Here is a 22,431-nt window from a genome sequence, read left to right on the forward strand (position 1 = left end):
TAGAATAAATAAAAAATATATTGATCTTAAATTTTGTTTTTTCATTAATATAAAAAATTATTAATATCATAAATTAAAAACAAGGAATATATAGTAGTAGTAGATTTAATAAGCAAAATACATCACGTCGATATAAATGTTATATATTTCAGTATAATAATATAATAGCTTCTAAAGCACTTATTAACAGCATCAATTGAAAGATAAAGTTTTACAAGATTTTTTTATTCGTGATCAATATATGAGTATTGAAAAACAAAACAACTTTGGAATTGATCTTAAAAATGAACCTAAATAAATGGCAAGGCTCAACGGCATGGCATACATAATGGCATAATAGCAGCGATCTATAAAAAAAAAACGAACTTAAAACACAATTTTATGTTATAAAGAAATAAATAATAAAACCAAAAAAATGTAGTAAAAATATATTTTACAATAGTCTGTACAAGATCTTATTAGATTAATATAATTAGCTCGATGTAGATTATCATGAATTAGTTTATTAATCTTGGAATACTCTTAAAATTATTTTTAGATTCTCTGATTAATAAAAAAGAAATTATTTCCTTAACATAAAGTTTGACTATTATTCTAATATATTAAATCTTAAAATTCATATATGATTATAATTTATTTTGAAAGAGATTACAAGATTAAAGTATTCCATGACTAATTAGTATAGTTATTATCGCGGTGTCTGCACATTTCTGCAAAAAGACATTTTCATAATTTTACAACATTAATTGTCATTGAAATTAAAATTTATTTCATTTACAAATATTAATGTTGCTTAAGAACAAGATAATTATTGCAAATAATTGAAATTTTTAATTTCCACAGAAACAAACAGGCACGTGTAAAATACGTAAAATGAAATTTTGAACACTTTTCTTTCAATATTTTAACAACAAATATTTTAATGAAAATCTGATAATTTATATCAACAATTCATTGCATTCTAAATATATATTAAGAAGAAAAAAATCTACAATTAGGGAGTCCATATAAAAACATAATTCATGAAATTAATTATGTTTTACGTAATAATATTTCAATACAATTATGTTATATGTAAAAAAGAAAAATCACTTAATGATATTTACAAAAATTGATTACATTGTGAATCATTGCACTAAGATTGCTTTACATTATATAAAATACATTTATACCAATTAATTTCATCAATTTTTTTTAATTTAATCAAATTGTCAATTTACTGTAACACTGAGCTCCCATAATATCGATGAAGATATATAATATAAAAATTATAAACATCTTAAAAAACTATTTAACTAAATTATACGAACTCTGTTTGGCTATATAAAAAAAAATTGAGAAAAAAGGAATATACGTGTTTTATATATGCCTGTTTTCCGCAAGGCAAATTAATCGATAAAGGTAAATGTTTAATAATAGAAATATGTCTTACACGTGTCATATAAATCATTGATATATCTTTTATATATCTTTATAAATTCATATATATAATATAATATAATATATATATACATATTATATTATATGTTATATATCATATATATGTTATATTTATTATATATATAAATCGTTCACACCACAAATCTATCGTTTAAAATTTTTAGATTAGACTACATATAGACAGAATATATATATATATATATATATATATATATATATTATATATATATATATACTTATAATGTGCAATAAAGTAGTTCTTTTTCATTTATAAATATGTAACAAAAATAGATAATAATAGATATATATATATACAATGAAGACATGTAAAATCTAACAAATAGATGCGTTTATTTACTTTCTAAATCAATCTAGAAGCCTTTACCGTGAAAAATACTTATTTCAATGAGCATATCTCAAAATCTTGCGTGCATTCGTGCATTTTACTTTTCGTTTTTACAAAGATAGCAATATATTAATCTATAACTTTATTTGTTTATTTATTTTTTATTTATTTTTTTTTTCATTCTTTCGTATAATAGAAGATCCTTGTTGGATAGACAATAATTTTCAATACGAATTTACTCTTGTATATTTAAATTTTATACATATCTTTAAACATTTTTTTGTATATGAAAGATGAAAATATCTACCTTTCCGAATGTAAAAATAAATCCAATGCATTCATGACGCACCAAACGTATTTATTATTCATCGTCATCTAATTATTTTTTCTTAATCCTTTTTTTAATTTTATCTAATATTTTTACGAACTAAGTAGTATTTTATACAGATTACACGCAATTCATTAAATATTAGCGGCTTTTCTCTTAGTAACAACAATATAACATACGAGTATATGTAAGCTCGCTCCAGAGAAAGTACCACAGATTATCAAATTCATCCGTGACACTCATTGAATAATATTTCATAAGTTCAAACAATATTTTATTATATAATCTTCATCTTCTTTTTTTCTACATTTTAACGAATACAACTTTTACAAGTTATAACTTAACAAGATCAGTAAAACTTGTTTGAGCTTGTGAAATAATTACTGCAAAAATCCTCCCAGGCCTTTTTTGTACTGATATATATATATATATATATATATAATATGCTAGAATTTAATAATTCGATTGTTCGATATGAGGCAAATACGATCCTATGCAATCGTAAATAATTGTTCGTATAATACAAAGAAAATAAAATTTTTCTTTTTTTCTATTTTTTTATAAAGTGACTCAGAACATGAAAAGTTAATTCTATATAAGTTGAAAATATAAAATAAATTTTTTTCATTTAAGACTTTAAGTTTGAATAAATCAAGTTCGAAAAATTTTTAAATACTTACTAATTTATTCGAAAACGAAATTTCAAATGAAAAATTTTTATTCTATATTTTTAACTTATTTTTTCACATAAAATTAATACTTTCACATATATTTCTGACTCACTCTGTATATCTTTTTATGTTTGATAATATAATCTATATAAAAATCTTCGATAACTTGCAAAACAGTAATTAATACATTAAATGATATATTTCAATTTGTATAGTTTAGCATCAAATGATATGTCGATAATTATTAACAAATTAACAAATTAACAACATTTTAACAAAATCATTAATGAAGAATCGAGGGTTAAAAAACCATTCAATAATCATTCGTAAAGTATAAATCATTAAAAAAGGCCTGTAAAAACTCATGTACCCCATCAATGACTAGCTTAAGGTATTATGCATATATATGTATGTGTATATATATATATATAATCTTGCTCTTTTTAACATAATGTTTTAATGGCATTGCATAGTTCCTTAAAATTTTTGCAAAATGAGCTGCTTATAATATTTATTTCAAAATATCTTTATTTTGCATTGCTGACTGACAATTTGTTTGAAATATTTATATAAATGATTTTATTTTTTAAAAATTTAAAAACAATTTATTTATTGAAATTGAAATTGACCTAAAAATTATATATTTCTTTTATTTAAAAGATATGAAAATTTCATTAAAAGATTTTAATACAGTCAGCAATGATATTTAAAATATAAAAAATTATGTTACTTTTAATTATTTAAATATTTTCAATCGATAACAAAATATGTAAGAAACATGCAAAAATTTAATTAGTTTCGAAACTGCAATTTGATTAACTTTTTCTTATCTTATTATCTTTGACCCTGTACTTGTTAATAGTTTTCGTTTTTACTGCGTACTTTCTGTCAATCATTGCTAGCGTTAGTAAGGTACTACAGGAACAATTTGTAAATTATATGTACAGATAAACAAATTGCGCATACGAATGTAGTTTAACAAAAAAGTTGATATAGTTTTTGTACATAATATACGAGTTTAACAAACTAATGATTCAAAAAATATCAATTTTCATCTCTTTCAACTTAATTTTAAAAGAGATAGAAATTAGCAACTTTTTAATATTTGTAATTTAATTTTATAAGTAATTTATAATTGCGAATACTTTTTCAATTGATTATGAATATTTGTTTATTGGAACAATAAAAATATTTGTTCCTATAAATGTATAATTTTTAAATTTCATTGAGATTAAAAAAGAAAAAATTGATTAATATACATATTATTACTATGCACGATAAAGCGAAAGAATGCATTTATATCGATAATTTATGTTATAAAATAATTCATAACGAAAACATTTTTGAAATTTTTCAAATCGTTGTTTTGAACATATTTCGAAATATTAATATTACTATACAGAGTCGATTAAAAGCTTCACAATGATTAAATAACAATCTTTCTACAGTGAAAATTATTATACTACTATAGATAGCGAAAAATTTGATTGTTCAGACAACTACGAGTTGTTTGTCGATAGATGTATGCCACATAATTTATTTATAATCCTTACTCTAAATCCTTACTCTATGGCGTTGCTAGTGATCTTTAAATCACATTATATGATAATATATATGATACAAAAAAAATTCATTTTATACATACTTTCACAAATGAGGGTGTTTCATATTCGATGTATCCTTATACCGAATATATCGTTTTACATACGACATTCTTCAATTTTTATTTTTAATTTTTCTTTTTTTTTTCTTGTTTCAGCCGCTGATTCAATATCGAATCATGCTGCCTTGTGAATAATCCTAGAAAATACTAAAATTTTAAACACATCGATACGTGTTGACAAAATATCGCGATATATCTTTTAAGATGTATGTTTTGTGTTCCAATTTAGTATTTATCAGTATTTGTCCTCCAACCTAAATACTATATCTGTAAAAACCAATGTAGGATTTAAGTTTCATTATCTTTTGAAAGCACCTACAAACGTGAAATCGTATTGCACCATCATTGTTCATTGAAAAATGTTCCTACATTGAAAAAAGTTTACACAAAGTAACAAAATACACAAGCTACACTGCCACAATTAATATATTTGCACCTTTTCCTTTTTATTGAATAGTACTTGGCACAACAGTCACTTTACTGTATTGTTCATCTGACTGTCCAGTAGTACTTTGTGGCAGTGGCTTCTCAAACCTTTCATGCTGCACATACGATGATGATAACGTCGATGTTCTATGTTGATCTAACTTTGGGTTCTCTGCTATGGTAACATATCCAGTATTCTGTTTAGTCGTAATAATTGATTTATCTGCGTCTAATTTCGAGCTAGGCTTTGTACCACTTGTTTGCCAACACAGAGGATATACAGTGGTAACATCCTCTTCTGTTTCATCTATCACTTCTGAAATAGGAGTGTCTGATTTTCCTCTTTGTTGTTGTTGTAGCATTTGAAATACAGAACTTGCACGAACATATGGTTGAGAACCATCGGTTGTTGAAGTTTGAGGCACAGTAGTCTTTTGTGAAGACTCTAAAGTAACTGTTTGAAGATTTGGTTTCTTTGAAATTTCAGAAATCGATGATACGGAAACATAAGGTTTCGATGATGTATCGAGCGTAGATGCTAAAGTAGTAGTTGGACTTACAAAAGAGGAAACAAATGGTTTATTACATGAGTCAGTTAAAGATGTGGCTGCGAATGGTGTAGACATTGTCGTGCTTCTTGTACCATCAATGTTACTTAAGGAAAATGGCTTCTTCAGTGGATCAATTAAACCTGTTTGCACATATGGTTTAGAAGCTTTGTCAGAAGGTGAAAATGAAGTCAAAGAGTCTAATTTTGATTTGTTCGATTCAATAAACGTTAATTCATCTAAATCGTGTAAAGTATCAATAGTTTTCTTATCTTTTTGTTTCTGCTCTAAAGATGCCAAAGTAATGTATGGATTTGTAGATTTAGATTCTGACTTAGTAGATATTAATGTATCCGCAGTGGATTCGGTTAAATCACTATCATCTTCCGATTTCGATTTTATAGATTTAGGAACTGTTCCTATAATACTATAACCACCTGTAGTTGAAGTTTCTTTAGGAACAGGACTTGGATTACTAGATAATTCTTCTGATGATGGCATACTAATGTAACCAGTTGAAGACCAAGTATGTTGTGAAGTAGTATAACCTGTACTATCAGTTAAATTAGGTGTGGATCGTGCCAAAGATAATGTGTCTCCAATAATAGGTTCTCCAGATTTTGTAACTTTCACATATGATTCCCAGCGTGCTGTTTCCGTAAATGGTTTAGTAATTCCAACATTTCTCTGACGAAGACTCGAAGATTCCCAAGCTGGTAGAGTTTCGAGTAATTTATTGGGCGATACCGGCATCGGATCTATCTCTGTACCACTATCACTTGAAACCTGAGAGTCTGATGTTAGCGAAGAGGTAACAGATTCTTGTCCGCTTGAGCAACCACTTGAATCAGCAGAAGATTGTCGTATATGTTGTTCACCCACTTTTTGAAGAAGTTTCTATAATAAAAATGTTTAAAATGTTTAAATATTTAAATATAAATGTTTAAATATAAATTTTAAAATTTAATAAATATAAATCTTTTAATGTGTATATAATGAAATAATCAATTTATTTTTATACACAGTACCATATTTGGTGCTAATCCTGGTGGTAATTTAACTTCAACATCTTGCATAGCTTTACACTTCAACCACATTCTATTACAGATAAAAAATATACATAAATAAGAAAATTTATTTTACAAAATATTCAGTATTTAATAAAGAATTATTCATACCTTTTTGATACATGTGCAAGACAAAGAAGAAATGCTACAATACTAATAGCTCCTATTACCCACATTACAAGCCATACACTAAATGATGGCCCTATAATATAATGTAATTATTACATAACTATTTTAATTAAAAAATTATCCAAAGAAAAAAATAGTTAATTTTATATTTACCATCACTATAACAGTTTCCTTCACCAGGTTCAGACCAAGGGCCTTTTAAATGTGTATTATCTGATGCAATATTAACAGCTCTTACACGAAACTGATATAATTTTTCTCGTCCTAGAGTTTTACAATCAGAAATAGGTATCTGAGCCTCTGAAATATTTATTAATGATAAAATAATTTTATTAATATTAATATTAAATATTATATTAATATTAAAAAATGAATGAAAAAATTCTTTTTATACAATATGTGATATTTCAATTATAATTTATAGTCATATAATAAAAAAAAGTTAAGAATGTATAACAAATAGTGAATGTATAACAAATAGTGATGATGAACAAATTGCATTTTTTAAAATGTTTTGTTAGTTTTCTCATAAATTTATATTATATTTATATTATATATTATATTATATTATATATAGTATAACAATTGCAAAACAATCTTCTGCAGAAATATATTTTTATTATAAAAGAATTGTATAAATTTTTCATAAAGAAAAATTCCTACATAATTTATATATAAACATATAATAAATGTAATCTTTCAAAACAAAAATAATTGTTTTTAAATAAAGTTTTATTGAATTATTTATAAGTAATTTAATTTAAACTAATTCAAATCATACTTACATTTAAAGTAAATCAAAATATAAGTCAAAATAATATTATTTTTATTACTATAAATATATTATAATATAAATAAAAAAAAATTTATTATAATATAAATAAAAATGCTATATTTTTGAATTTGTTTTAATATTCTCTATAATAAAAAAAAATATATTTATTTAATATACTTATTTATATTTATTATTCTAAATATATTTATTATACTAAAAAATATACTTATTTATATTTTTATTTATATTTTTATTTAAGAATGTTTTTTAAGAATAAGATGATTTTATAAAAATAAAATATTTTCAAAATTATTATTATTACTGTTGTTACTATTTGTTATACACTCGATAACGATAAATTTTCGTAAATAAATTTCTTTGTTCCATGGCAATATGATTCAGAAAATGAATAAAAAATCATATATTAGAAAAAATATTCTAATTTATTTATTAATTTCTGAATATTTGTTAAAATATTACCTGTTCTAGTACTATTTTGTATTTCATCGTCACTTAATATTTCATAATAATTCAAATATCCAGCAGAATATTCGGGTTTATTCCAAATAACAATCACTTGGCTTGAATTCATAAAGCGTACGTTACGTATATTCACTGTTCCCGGTACTCCGATTTTCGTAATCTTGGAAATTGTAGGCGATTTTATACTACAAGACACAGTACATGCTGCTATGCTAATACTATAATTCGTATGTGCTAACAGGCCTTTTAATTCAATATGATTTGCTTCTTCAACTTTTTGCATGTGATCGTTGTAATAAACCTCATAATAACGCAATACGCCATTCATTGCTTCTGGTGGTTTCCAAGTAATATACATTGTCGTATTTGTCACATTAATAATTCTTACATCCTGTGGTGGAGTTGTTGGTGCAGCTTCAAGTGTTGTATTATATAAAGGATCACTATGCAATCCTTCTCCACTTTTAGTTAGAACAGCAACAGCTAACATATATGTTGTATATGGTTTTAAATTGTTCACAATGCCATGAATGGTATGAGGATCGGCTTTTATCGTTGTATTAAGTTTTGGACCTTTACAATTCAGATTATATGGCGAAACAATAGGACAGTAATAAATATTAAATCCTTCTACTATTCCAATGCGATCCGAACAATCTAATTTCCAACCAACTTCAATAAAATCCGAACCAATTCGATTTATCCATACAGACTTCATCTTTCCAACAACTTTGTTATGTATTACAGTACATGATGCCCATACCATACCGCTACTACCTTTATTCGTATTTGCAGAAATTGCAAATTGGTATACTTTGTCGGGATCTGGTACTGTCATATTATAAATTGTTGTATTTTTCGATACATGTACCCAATCTAGATAACCCTGTAATCATCAATTCTAGTATTCTATTTTTCTTTTTTTTTTTATTAACAAAATTGTCAACAAATACATACATTACACTGATAAGGACGATCGCGTTCATTATCACACCAAAAAATTGTATAATTTACGATTTCTCTATTCATATTAGGTGGTTTCCATGATAATTCATATAGACCTCCATCAAATGCAATTTTTGTAAATGCTACAGGTTCTTGTGGTACTGTAATATAAACACATTATTATTCATTTATCATGTATACATGAATTATATATTATAAATCTTTATTTTTTTTTTCATAATCTTACTTTCGTATTGACTAGGTACAAAAATTTTAGCACGTTTTTTATTCGCTCCAACAATGTTTGTTGTGACAATTTCGAATCTATAATTAGAATGTATTTTAATTCCTTTAAATTTAGCGTATGTTCTCGTAGTTTCATTCGGCACAAGTGATAATTTTCTTCCATTTTCTTCTACATGAACAATTTCATACTTGAAACAATCACCATTTTCTAAATACTGTGGTATAGCTTGCCAGTACAAATATACGTCCCTACTAGCACTGTTCTCTGCTATTTCAAAGCTTCCAATATCGGTTTTTGGAGGACGGCCAGGTACTAAAATATCAAATATATAAGAATATAAAAAAAAATATTTCGAGAAATACCTAACAATACCTAAAATTAAAATTACAAGAAACGCAACTTACATCTTGGTGGTGTTCTAAAAGTAACGTCACTAAAGTTACTCCATTTGTCTTCTCCAGTCGCGACAGCACTTTTCATGAAAACTCGTACATCATATGCAGTATTTGCATATTCCAATCCAGTAAGATTATAATTTCTTCTATCCAAGTGAATATCATTCGTAATATTGATTACCTAATAATATACTCATTATTAGTGGAAAATATATCACACTTTCAAATATATTGTATTGTAACACAAATAAAGATTTTTAAATTTACCTGCCAAACTTTTTGATGATCCCATTGATTTTGATACATAATTCTATGATATAATCCAGGTGGAAAATTTTGCATTGGATAAGGCACACTCCAGTGTAATAATGCACTATCAGATGTTTTATTAATAACTGATAGATTAGCTGGTTTTGCAGGAATAACTAAACAAATTTAAATTATTATTATATTTAATTAAAAATTATTAATTAAAAAAATTATTATTATATTTAATAAACAAATTTAATAATGTTATAAATTATTATTAATCAAAATTAAATAAATACAAAAAAAATACAAACCATGAGCAAAATGATGAAATTTATATGTAAAACTGCTGTTTCCAAGAACATTATTTACATTCAATATAAATGTATAATATTCATATGGTTGTCGATAAATTGGATTAGTAGATGTATCCCACAAACACATATTTCGTTTTTCATCTTTTTCTTGTTTTGGACATGGATATAATTTTCTACCTCCTGCTCTTCCCGGTAATTTAAATACAAGTGTATGTGTTGTTGTAACATAGTTTTGAACAGGTTCCCATGAGCATATCATATTTTCCCAATTATAAGATACACAACTAAAGTTTTGTGGTTCTTGAGGTTTAACTGTTAATAATTAGTAAATAAATTATTATATATTCTCTTTTCAAATTCTAAAAAATATTATATTAAAAATACTTATAAATAACTCTTTTGTATAAAAAGTTTTTTGTATTTATAATCTTATCTTAAATGACAGTCAAATATGAATTCCAAGATACAAAACACATTAAATGATATAATCCTTATGAAAGCAGACATTGAATGCTCACTTTTGTATTCATGAAATACTTTTAGCCTATTCTGATAAGTTTATATTAATGATCTAACTTAATAAGAAACTATATTAATAAGATACTATATTAATTATAATTTTTTTTACTTAAAAAATAATTAATTAATTTTATAATTTAAAAAAAAATACTTACAACCAACCACAACTTTATTCAAACAAACTGCTTCGAGTTGCTTACTGCGATTATTTTGTAATCTTAATCTACAATAATACATATCTTCTGCAGGTGGAGGTTTTTCAACATCCAATGATATTGTAGTTTCATTTATAATCTTAATAAATTGTGGTTCCATTTCTTTTTGATTACGAAAGAAAACAAGATCTGAAGCATTTTTTCCAGGAAATTCATCCAGTATACAAAGTATTCTCAAAGGTTGACCATATTCAAGAACAATATCACCTTGTGGCCAAGTTCCTTAATAAAATAATATATTATTTATAAATTTAAATCAAAAATGTTCATTACAAATTATTTTACAATTCATATTTTTACATCTAATAAAATATACAATGATTTTATTTTAAATTTTAACTTATACTTATATCTTATAGTATATTAAATATAGATATAGCACCAACATTAGAATTCCAAAAGGAGAAAGATACTAGTATTATTTATAGATTCAACTGCAGTAGAAAGTTAAAAATACTTCAAAAAAATGAAAAATTTAAATTCATAAATATATATATATATATGTATATATATATATATGTATGTATTTTTAAGTAAAAAATTTGAAATTATTTTTTTTTACTTACTTCCAGGTGTTGTTAGACCAACTGCACATTGATTAGGATCTGCACTACATATTGTTGTACATAATAATAAAATGATAAAAGGAATTAAAAATATTCTCCAAAAGCAATTCCTCCACTGTGTACCAACTCTGTTTGTAATCAATAATGGCAAACTTTTATTTGTTCTAATTCTCCATAAATTATATATAGAATACATATAATTTTGTGAAATTTGTTTATGTTGTTGATAATGCATTATATTACAATTACAATTAAAATTAACATCCTCATTTAACATACAATGATTAACTAAACATATATCAGATGAATACTTAATAGTTTCTGAAAATTCAGTTGTGTCACATGGATTATCTTGCATCCAATTAATGTCTACCTTTTGGGAAAGAATATTATTTCTTGATATGTATGTAATATTATTTTCACATTTCTTTAAATTATAGCACAGAGTTTCTGTCATTCTTTTTGCAATTGGATATTTAATAACATCATCATGGTTTAATACATTTTTAAAACTTGATTTTAAAAACATTTCTTCTTGAAATTTGTTGGGATCTGCTATGTTTGAAGACATCTTGTGCTCCCATCACTGAAAAAAAATAAAATATAATTTTTATTATAATATATAAGATAATTAAACTATATATTTTAACATATCTCATCAATTAAAATTAATAGTGGAAATACAAATTTAATATTACATTAAATATTAATATTATATAAAATAATTAAATAATTCAATAAAAGATGAAATATTTTAAAATGCAATGCAACAATTTCAAAGCTGAATTATAACTGAATTTTTGTACTCTAGAAATTAAATATAAGAGTCTACAATTAATAAGATAAAATATATTACTAGTAAATTAGAGGTCATGACATATCATTTCTAGATTTTCATATTGTTTCCAATAATTCCATCTATCTTTTATCATTATTATTTATATAATATAGTGAGATGAGATATATTTCTAATTAATTTGAAGTCACAAAGTTCAAATTAGAGGAAATATTAATTTTTATATTATATTTTCAATGATTCCTTATGATATTTATCTTTTCTTCTGTAACTTCTACATATATTTATAATATATTTATAATTACATATATAATTATATTAATAGTTATATACATTATATAATTATATTAATATTAAATAACAAAATAAAAATATTTATATAAGAAATTATAGAAAAACATTGTAAAGAAAAAATTTTAGAATTATAATAAAATAAGATAAAATTAAAATTATATAATTATAATAATACAATAACAAATATGCAATTTACATTTTATTTATGAAATGTATTGAATAATATTTTTATGTACTATGATATTATAAATGAAAATTGAATGGAGAAATGAAAATTAGAAAAATAATTTATATGGATTTGTTCAAGAATGTAGAATGAATTATTCATTAAATAGATTTAATATATTATAATTATTTAATATATTATACATAAAACAAAACTTAAAAATTGTATTTCTAAATAAACTATTATTATTTTTATAATTTATTATTTTAATTTATAATTTAATTAAACAAATAAAAAAATGCATATAAAAAATAGCAATTTTAAATAGCAAATTAAAAATAGCAATAAAAAAAATAAATAAATTCTATTATTTAAATATTGTGAAAAAAAGTTTTATTATTTAAAAATATTAAAATATAATAACTTTAATTAAATCAATTAATAAAAAAATGAATAAAATGAAAATTAATAATAAGCAATTTTTCGAACGATTTTATTAATTATATATTATTATTGTTATTATTTATTAGAGGAATAATTATCGGTATAATAGAAAAATTTGAAGATAACTTGAAAATATAATCAGTCATCACAGTTATAGTATAACTGAAGAGAAAAAAGAAATATGTGTGTGTGTGTGTACACACACACACACACACACACACACACACACACACACACATACACGTATATATAATATATATCATTCCTACACAAATTATTTAGTGCAATAAAGTCATCTTAAAAGATACGGAACATTTTCATAGTTATTTGAAATATATATTTAGGTAAAACTATCAAAATCATTTATTTACGAATATTCACTATATCCACAGCGTAATGCGTTTCATGTAGATATCCATACCTTATATTCTGTCTTGTTGCACGTATATGCTCTGTGTGACTATATGTTAAATTGTGTGTGATTTCACAAATGCTAGTCTAATATAAGACATACATATATAACAGGAACACATAAAAGTATGTAACAAGATTTATCTATTATACATATGAAAAGTTGTAATACATTCTAGTGTATAGAAAATATGTATTCCATTAACCAGGAAAATTAGGTAATTAAAATGTGCAAGCTTATTTCACGGAGAAATCGACCAATACGACATATTTTGTGAGAGTTGGGAAAGTCCAAAGCAGTTGTTCCTTAGTACCATTCGTTTTGGAGTACTTACCGTCAGCAAGCAGTCAACGAATTTCTGCAGATCCCTCATTGCACTTCCATGTATTATAAACCGTCTCCACACTATTTCACTGAACTTACATTACGGGCGGTCGAACGTAAACCCGTTTTATTCGCTAGGTATATCTTCTGGTTACCGTAATGCGTTTAAAACTAATATTTGAGGTCTTATGAACTGCTAAAACGGTCGACACGATATTACAAATTACAGTTTCCATGCACGAGTCGTAGCCGCATAGATCGGCCGTGTCACTTCATATTTGCGAAAAAATTCTGTTTACATTCGCCCAGAGGGACCAGGAATAAATGATGTACATTCTAAGTAAAATACGTGCGATCAACAGTAGTGCCAACATGTAAACGATTCTTTATGGAAAATTGGACGACATAGCAAAAATAGTTGCACAAAAATAATTTAATTTGACGATTTAATATAATCTAATTCGATGAAATGTAATATTTCTGTAACATTTTTAATCATAATTTATAATTATTTTGAAAATATTAGAACATAGAAAACATAAAAAACACATATTTTAAATGTTGGATGACATTGGCTGACATAAGACGTATATTCTTGGAAATATAAGCATAGACTCCACTGTTGACCGCAATCTTCTAATGGGCGCTGTTTTTAAATTTATTAAGATTTTAATTATATTTTTTTTAGAATTTGTATACTTATATTTTTAAAAAATAAAAATTATAATATAAAGTTATTTATATATTGATTTGTATATTGAAAAATTTTTTTTAACGAACATAAATAAACATAAAATTTATTATTTCTAATGAAAAGTAAATTCAACATTATTAATTAAAATGTTTATTATTGATATATGTATCAACAATAATAATTCTATAATAGAATTTTAATAATAATAATGATATTTCAAGTTCAATAATAACAAATTTATCAAATATTAATCTATAATAAATATCGAAAGATTCAAAAAATTTAATAATTATACAGTAATTATAACAAAAAAAAATATGTTTAATGATACAATATTTTCAATTTTTAAATATATAATATTTTTAATAAAACGATGCAATATATTTATAAGAGATAAAATCATAACGTAATTATAGAAGATAAAATTTTTTTTAATGATGATAAAAATTATAAAGATAGTGAATACATTTTAATTGAAAACTATTTTTTTTATCTTATAACTATCTTAATAATGTCACACATAATTTTTTAATGTATCTTTTTAATATTTAAATATTTATAATTTGTTTGCACTATTTTATATAATATACAAATTGTAAATGTGTGTATGTATATATATATACACACACATACATATATACATATATATATGTATGTATATATATATATTTTTATATTTAATTATAAAAATAAACATAACTATATAATATAGATAAAATGTAATAAATTTTAAATGCGTTTACTATTGTTTCTTATTGATAAGATACATGTAAAATAGCTTAAGTAAATATAAACAATAAAAATTTTATACAAATTCTTAAGATTTTTAAAACAGTTTTTTATATTCGAAAAGATTTAAAGATAAAAATATAATTTAAATCAATCTTGTTTAACAAATTCATTTTTAGCGTTTAACTTCATTATATTTTATTCAAACATTTTTTTTTGTAGTTATTACTAGTAAAAAAATATATTTATTAACTTTTTATGTTCAATACATTTCAATTTCGCAAAAAAAAATCGGAAAAGATTTTTTATTTATTTTATTCAATTCTCTATTCAATTTTATTAATAATTTTTTTCAATTACTTTATTATAAATATTTCCATATAATTAATAAAAGAAAGTATGTTATTTATTTTATTTTAAATAAAGTTTTTAAATAATAAATGTAGTAATATTTTTTTTTTGTATCTTTTACATTGCATCTCAAAATGATTAAATGCATTTGTTTCTTTGGTTGTATCAGTACTTAATTTAATTATTGCTATTCGCATATATTTCGTACAATAATCATAATAAATATTATATTATAATAAAAAAATTATCGACAATATTCTTTAAATGCTGCTCAAAAAGTAAAATAATAATGCAAGAGATTATTATTTAATAAAGAGATTCTTCACAAATTGTATACATATACTCAAAAGCATATTATTTTATGATTAACATCACAATATTATATCGTAAATATCGTGAATTTATCAAAATATTCCTGAGTGTATACAATTACTACGGAGTATATATACAAAAATATTTAATTTAGATACTTCAAGTTCTTTTAGTAAAAAATCTACTAGTAGAGAATAATTTTTCTACACAGATATTAAAATAAGTAAATCCTACATTTTATAGGTATTAATACTATTTGTTATTACAAATAGATTATACTCTATTCACATTTGCAATTCACCGTATTTGTTTACATATTAATTCATTTATACAAAGAATTTCAATATATAATTAGGTCAATTTTATAAAAAAAATGTAAAATGACCTAATAAAGATGTTAAAAATTTTTTTCTCAAAATTAATATTTAATTTTATAAAATATTAATTTATTATGAATAAAATAATATTATGTTTGTAAATGCTTGTTTATCATAAATATCTATTTTTAGATGAACAGCAGTTGAGTAAAATGAAAAATCGAACTTTCTGACGTTTTTTAGGATGCACACCCATCTCGTGTAATTTCAATAAATGTCTGCGTGGGGTGCCTTCATCAATCGGTCGAATACTTATTTGGTCGATTGTAAGATTACTCTACAATAAAGTTCAATAAAAAATTTATAATTGCTTCAAAAGCTTAAGCTTTTGCTTAATAATTTTGTTATTAAATATGGAACACGCGTAAGGCACAATACTCTCAAGCTATCACACGTGTTAGGATGAATTAATATTTTTTCTTTTCAGAAATTAGATCATTTAAATATAGAGTTAGCACCAGTCCAATTTTGTTAGAATGAGCAAGTATCATCCCTATAAATCGGACTTTACAAGTTACGTTCATAGCTGCAAGAAAAGTCGTTCACATATTTGTTTTTTCAACTTAAAAATATGTAAAATTTCTCATTTTAATAATCAAAACATTATAATTATATATAATACGTAATTAATATTAATATTATTATAAAGTATAATTCATTTCATTGAAAATCAACAACCATGTCCACAATATCCATATTAATATTGTTGAACTGCAATATGTATAATTTGAAGCTCTAATAATCACTAGTAAATAATATTATCAAATATAGAAGCTGCACATATAAGTTATAAAAATTGATTTCAACGTGTCGCATACAAAAAGTATATATCTTACTACATACCTACATTTATGTATAACCAACTCCATAAAATATACAATATAACACTGTTTTCCGTTTGCACCAGATATTTCTGTACCAAATGTCATAGTACTGTAAAACAGTATTAATCTAACTCTCACTGCAATAAAACAACCTCTTGCAATCATTGTTTTCTTTTGCATATTGTCTTTAAATATTTTTTTTTTTATTATGGTACCTAATGTTAAACTTTGAAGCTTCAAATAAAATTATTAAGGAATGTTATACAAGGACAACGTTAGCATTAGTATCATCATTTGCAGAAATAAATATCGTTAATATTTTTAATATTAATATAATGTTATTTAGAGTGGTTAATTTCATATATTCATGTCGTAGAGGTGTGGAGGAGCACCTACCACTGAAGGCATTTGACAACCACGTCGAACTAAAAGTCGAACAGATGGTCCACCATTTCTTATAATTTCGATAGCTTCTGTATGTGTCATATTTTTAGTATTAATTCCATTTATTTCAATTATTTGATCGCCGACCTAAATTTATTAATAAATTAAATTAAATTTATTATTAAAATATCATCATCATTTATATATAATCATATTCCAATAATATTATATTTATATTATATTTACTCTTAATCGATTATCAATAGATGCTGGACCATTTTCTGCAATTTGTAAAACAAATAATGGCATATTTTGAAATTCACGTCCTCCACGAATACTAAAACCAAATCCTCTAGTTCCACGAGTTAATTCAACAGCATGATATTGTCCTCCATCTCCATCACATGTTGGTTCATCCTGAAATAAATTATATTTATAATTAATTATATGTTATATTAATACATATATTAATATATGTATATACGTATATTATATTATATATATTTTATTAATTAAAATTATTTTAATTAATTAAAAATTATTTTAAAGTTAAGCCTAATACCTTTTGAGATAGAGATGTATTACTACAACAATCATCAAGAGGGTAACCAATTGTCAATGTAACAGAATAGCCCGAGTCTTTAATTAAATTCACAATATCTTTATGACAAACATTTGTAATATCTACATGATTGACGGCAAGAATATGATCGCCAACATTTAATCGCCCGCATCTTTCAGCGGGTGAACCTTCAATTATTCTACCTATCGTCGAACCAGCTTTATTAACTGAAGAAATAATAACAAAACCAAAACCTTCATTTTCCATTCTAGTGACCGTTACATCATAAGGATATTGAAGATTCATCTGTCTATTATATGACGTTTGAAGATTTTCTGGAAGATGTTCTTGGGTATTAATTCGGCGACGAATTCCCAAAGTGACTCTACCATTCTGAGCAGCAGCTATCATTAATTGTACAACATGATGATGTGACGAATTCATAACACTCTCACCATCAACGGACATAATGAGATCACCTGTATTTAATCTATTATCTAAGTCTGCTGCTCCACCAGGTACTATATGTCCAACTGAAACCTGCTGACAATTAGATTATCAATATTTTTGATTTCCTTTAATTAAGATATAAGCAACTTTCCAACTCACTTGAGATCCTTCCTCAGTACCACCAACTATTCTAAATCCAAATCCTGTATCTTGTCTTATTAAAGTTACTAAGGTTTCTATCCATTCTATATCAGGCACGATCGGACACACTAATTCGTTGTTATATTGAGGATACCTAAAATATAAAAATTAATTTTATATTTGAAAACAGATTGAAATAGAAAATTAATGAATCCATATTATCTACCGTGGTATTGAACTGGAATGTGGTTGTTCATGCTCAAAACTAGTAGTCTCTTTTCGTTTATCCCATATTTCACCAGTATCAACATTTTGTTCTTGACCAATGGAATATACATTATAATCTTGTTCACTATACTGAGAATGTGATTGTGATGTATATAAATCTTTATAATAGTCTGAATGTAAGCATCCATTTTGTTTTAATATATTATCATGATGAGGTATATCAATAGAATATACATCATTATTTATGTTCAATTTTTCATTTGTGACCCAATCTCTTTTTGTACTATTTCTTACAGAATCATCATCTAAATTTGTCATTGTAACAAAATTATCAGATAAATTTGTAATATTTGCTTTATATGGATCATTATAATATATGTTATGTGTATATTCTGAATATTTGTATCGATTATCAAGTGGATTTAATTCATTTTCGTTTTGTTCATTCCAATTTGATCTGATAGCACTAGATGGAGATTTTGGACGATTTCTAGTATCAATAAGTGGAGTTTTTGGTCGACTTGGTACAACAGTTTTTGTTTGAGTGCTATAAATATCGGCTGTTGGTGTTTTACTTCTAAAAAAATCTTGTGAATTTTTTTCCTTTTTTTCGTTTGATTTTGATGTTGTTCTTTGTACATGTATCAGTGCCTCTTCATTGCGAGAACAATCTTTTAAAACCTGTACTACTTCTGAATGACACATATTTCTCACATTAATATCATTTATATTAACTAAAATGTCACCTTCAATTAAATTTTTACAACGTTGACGATCTAAAATCTTTTTAACCTTCTGACCATGAGCAGAATCTGCTATTGTAAATCCAAATCCCATAGTACCCTTCACAATCGCAATACTGAGAAATTCTGGTTTGGAAGACGTTGATGAATCTTTACAATCATTCAAATCACTGTTTTCAGATAATAAAATATCTGTACTGCTAGGTCTTTTAATTGTATTAATTTTATCCGAAATACAAAGATCTGGCATTGAATTGACAGAAGTTGTGGCAAGATTTTCACCATTTTGAAGATTATGTACTGGCAAGAATGTAGAATCCAAAAAATTGAAACGACTATTACTTTGCAAAGCAGGATCCAAATCCATGTATAATCTAGGATCTTCTGTTAAAATATCTGAGAAAATAAAATTTATTCTTCTAACAAAAATATATTATTATCTGATAAGATTTTTACCTGGAGTATTTACAGCAATAGTTGTAACCACTTCTGTGTTTGGGTCATTTGGATCAAATGGTAATGGATAACCACGACATACTTCTAATGTAACAGTTTCGCCACTGCTAATTGATTTGAAAACACTTACCATTTCATTGTGTGTAAAACCCAAAACACATGTATCATTAACATAGACTAATACATCTCCTGTAATAAAATTTTAAATTCAAAAAATCTACTGATAAAAAACAATAATTTTATATTACCTGTTTGCAATTTTCCATCTAACCATGCTGGACCATTTGGTACAACACTTTTAATTTGTAAAAATTCTTCCACTGAATCATCTCCACCAACAATTGTAAATCCTAATCCTCTTGTACTCTTTATTAAAGTTGTTCTTATTTTTTGACCTTTTAATTTATCAGGATTTCTTGTAAAATTAGGACTCTTTCTTTCTCCTAAATTTTGTTGTGCCCGTTTGGCTTGCAATACAGGATTTTCATATTGAGTTCTACGATTTACATGATCAATGAAATATGTACCATAGAGAGTGTCATCTATTTTCTCCCAACCATAAGGTAATTCATCATCTAAACATTCTTCAAGAGATCTTTTTTGAAATTTAGATAAACGTGGATCTAACCAGTGAGAAGTACCTGTATTGTGACTGTAAAATAATCATATTTTATATATATATATATATATCTATATATAAAATTTATATAACAATATAATTTATAAAATTTAAAAAATAATTTAAAAAATTTACATTATACATACTCTATAAAATAAACTTCTCCTGTATCTGTAAAGGCTTTTTCCCAATTTGGTGGTAAAGGTCCTAACTGATCCTCTGAAGCTTGAGTACGATTTTTATTGTTTTGTTCCTGATTAGATATTCCTGTATTTTGTTCAGAACCTGAATTATACAAATATGTTGGTGGAATACGATGATTAGTTTCATCATTTCCACTAATTGCTAATACCTCTTTATCCATACTTTCTCCTAAAATTACATTGTAGCAATATATAATAAAAATATATTTAAAAATAATAAATAATAATTTTTATACCGTCATTAGTATTATCAATAGATGTTGTATCTTCTGTTCTTGTAGCCATTTTATAATTTCTTTAATTCCACCTTAATATCCTATTAAATAATAAAAAAATTAAGTATGAACAATTTCATTTGCATGTTAATATTTTTTTAAAGTTAAAAATTTATTAGATTTAAATATAATATTTTGTAATATAATTAATAATAAAATTAAATAAACGAAATAAAAAAATAAATAATATAACAAAGTATGAAATATATAAATTTCATAGAAATGAAATCAGTATCAGTATATAAACATAGTATCAAAATTAAAAATTATATTTCACGAATTGTGACATATTTTATAGTCAACATTCTAAAATATTTTTTATGTTTCTCTAAAATTATTTACTGGCAATTAATAATCACAGTATTTCCAGATTGGTAATATTCAAATAACCGAAAATTACTATCAGTTATTTCAAACATTTGACAGATAAGGAAAACGAAAACGTTGACAATAAAACGTAGCTGACTTTTTGACACTATTGTTTAAATGCCGATATTGATACGATATTCAAGATCCTATCGGACAGGTGTTCGTAGTAAAATTACATAAAGCTAAAGAGAAACACGACACACGGCGGACGTGAATGCATTCTTACAAATGCATTCACCCGAGAGAGTCTGTGCGTAGCCCACATATCGCGCATCATTGAATGCAACTTTCTATCTAGAAATGTAACGTCGGTTGATCTCGACATAAATAAAACTTCTTGTCACAGTGAAAGATTCAGTAAGAGTTTCTATTTTTTTTTTTTTTTTTTTGGTATAACGATACATTACTTTCAATATCTTTTTACAATACTAATGAACATAATTGAGCTATATGAAATTCACCAAGTAGAAAATAATGATAGTACGAACTAGAAAAGTATCTACATAATTTGTAGATACTTTTTTCATCAAAGTCTACTTACATTGATTTCTTTCGATACAATTCCCAATTGATTCAATCATGGTGCTTCAGCCATAAAAACAGGCTGAAATATTTCAACACTGAATCACTTCGGGACCGCGGAAATAATCATTTCGAAATGAGAATGGAGCGATACGTATTCACGTTTGTCACAGATCTACATCACGTATTGCACTGCACGCAACTGAGGTATTTAACTAACGTCTATATTCAGATACACCTTGCGGTTAGATCATGCACTAGTACATGGCGCGAAATTCAATCACGAAATGTATTCAAAAGAATTCAATTTATATTAGGAAAATGTATAAAATATGATTTTAATATATATATATATTATTTTTAATTTACTTTTATATTATATTATTATAACGAAAACATCTACAATTTATTTATCATTCTATATAAA

General features: G+C 24.5%; 2 protein-coding genes and 1 long non-coding RNA gene across 13 annotated transcripts; 1 reads left to right on the plus strand and 2 right to left on the minus strand.

The window, feature by feature from the left end:
* Positions 1-413: 413 nt before the first annotated feature.
* LOC107992995 (uncharacterized) lies at positions 414-14,369 on the minus strand. Of its 2 annotated transcripts, none has more exons than XM_062087281.1 (13): positions 13,776-14,369; positions 11,330-11,915; positions 10,704-10,985; positions 10,027-10,341; positions 9,731-9,888; positions 9,473-9,644; positions 9,069-9,380; positions 8,834-8,982; positions 7,874-8,762; positions 6,772-6,918; positions 6,601-6,691; positions 6,451-6,520; positions 414-6,319 (listed from the first exon to the last, which is right to left on the minus strand). In XM_062087281.1, exons 2-13 carry the CDS (start codon positions 11,898-11,900, stop codon positions 4,895-4,897), a joined length of 4,581 nt encoding a protein of 1,526 aa, XP_061943265.1. In that variant the 5' UTR covers positions 11,901-11,915; positions 13,776-14,369; the 3' UTR covers positions 414-4,894. The 2 variants fall into 2 exon arrangements, with proteins under 2 accessions (XP_061943265.1, XP_061943266.1); XM_062087282.1 differs by lacking the exon at positions 13,776-14,369 and adding an exon at positions 12,028-12,149.
* On the plus strand, positions 13,293-14,502 carry LOC133667820 (uncharacterized). Its single transcript, XR_009833455.1, has 2 exons — positions 13,293-13,566; positions 13,650-14,502. It is a non-coding gene; the product is annotated as an uncharacterized LOC133667820 (long non-coding RNA).
* A 93-nt stretch (positions 14,503-14,595) lies between these two features.
* On the minus strand, positions 14,596-22,288 carry LOC108004348 (membrane-associated guanylate kinase, WW and PDZ domain-containing protein 1). Of its 10 annotated transcripts, none has more exons than XR_003696199.2 (12): positions 22,024-22,283; positions 21,075-21,154; positions 20,782-21,007; positions 20,265-20,668; positions 20,017-20,205; positions 18,816-19,956; positions 18,608-18,743; positions 17,999-18,541; positions 17,683-17,853; positions 17,449-17,583; positions 17,076-17,189; positions 16,276-16,505 (listed from the first exon to the last, which is right to left on the minus strand). XR_003696199.2 is itself a non-coding variant. In XM_017067193.3 (11 exons), the coding sequence occupies exons 2-11, from the start codon at positions 21,121-21,123 to the stop codon at positions 16,341-16,343; spliced, it is 3,147 nt and encodes a 1,048-aa protein (XP_016922682.1). In that variant the 5' UTR covers positions 21,124-21,154; positions 22,024-22,288; the 3' UTR covers positions 14,596-16,340. The 10 variants fall into 10 exon arrangements, 6 of the variants coding, with proteins under 6 accessions (XP_016922682.1, XP_016922679.1, XP_016922683.1 ...); XR_003696198.2 differs by having other exon boundaries at positions 17,072-17,189; XM_017067193.3 differs by lacking the exon at positions 17,076-17,189 and having other exon boundaries at positions 14,596-16,505; positions 18,816-19,944; positions 22,024-22,288.
* Between the last annotated feature and the right edge of the window lie 143 nt (positions 22,289-22,431).

Source organism: Apis cerana, linkage group LG1 (genome assembly GCF_029169275.1).
Source record: "Apis cerana isolate GH-2021 linkage group LG1, AcerK_1.0, whole genome shotgun sequence".
In the NCBI taxonomy this organism is placed as follows: domain Eukaryota; kingdom Metazoa; phylum Arthropoda; class Insecta; order Hymenoptera; family Apidae; genus Apis; species Apis cerana.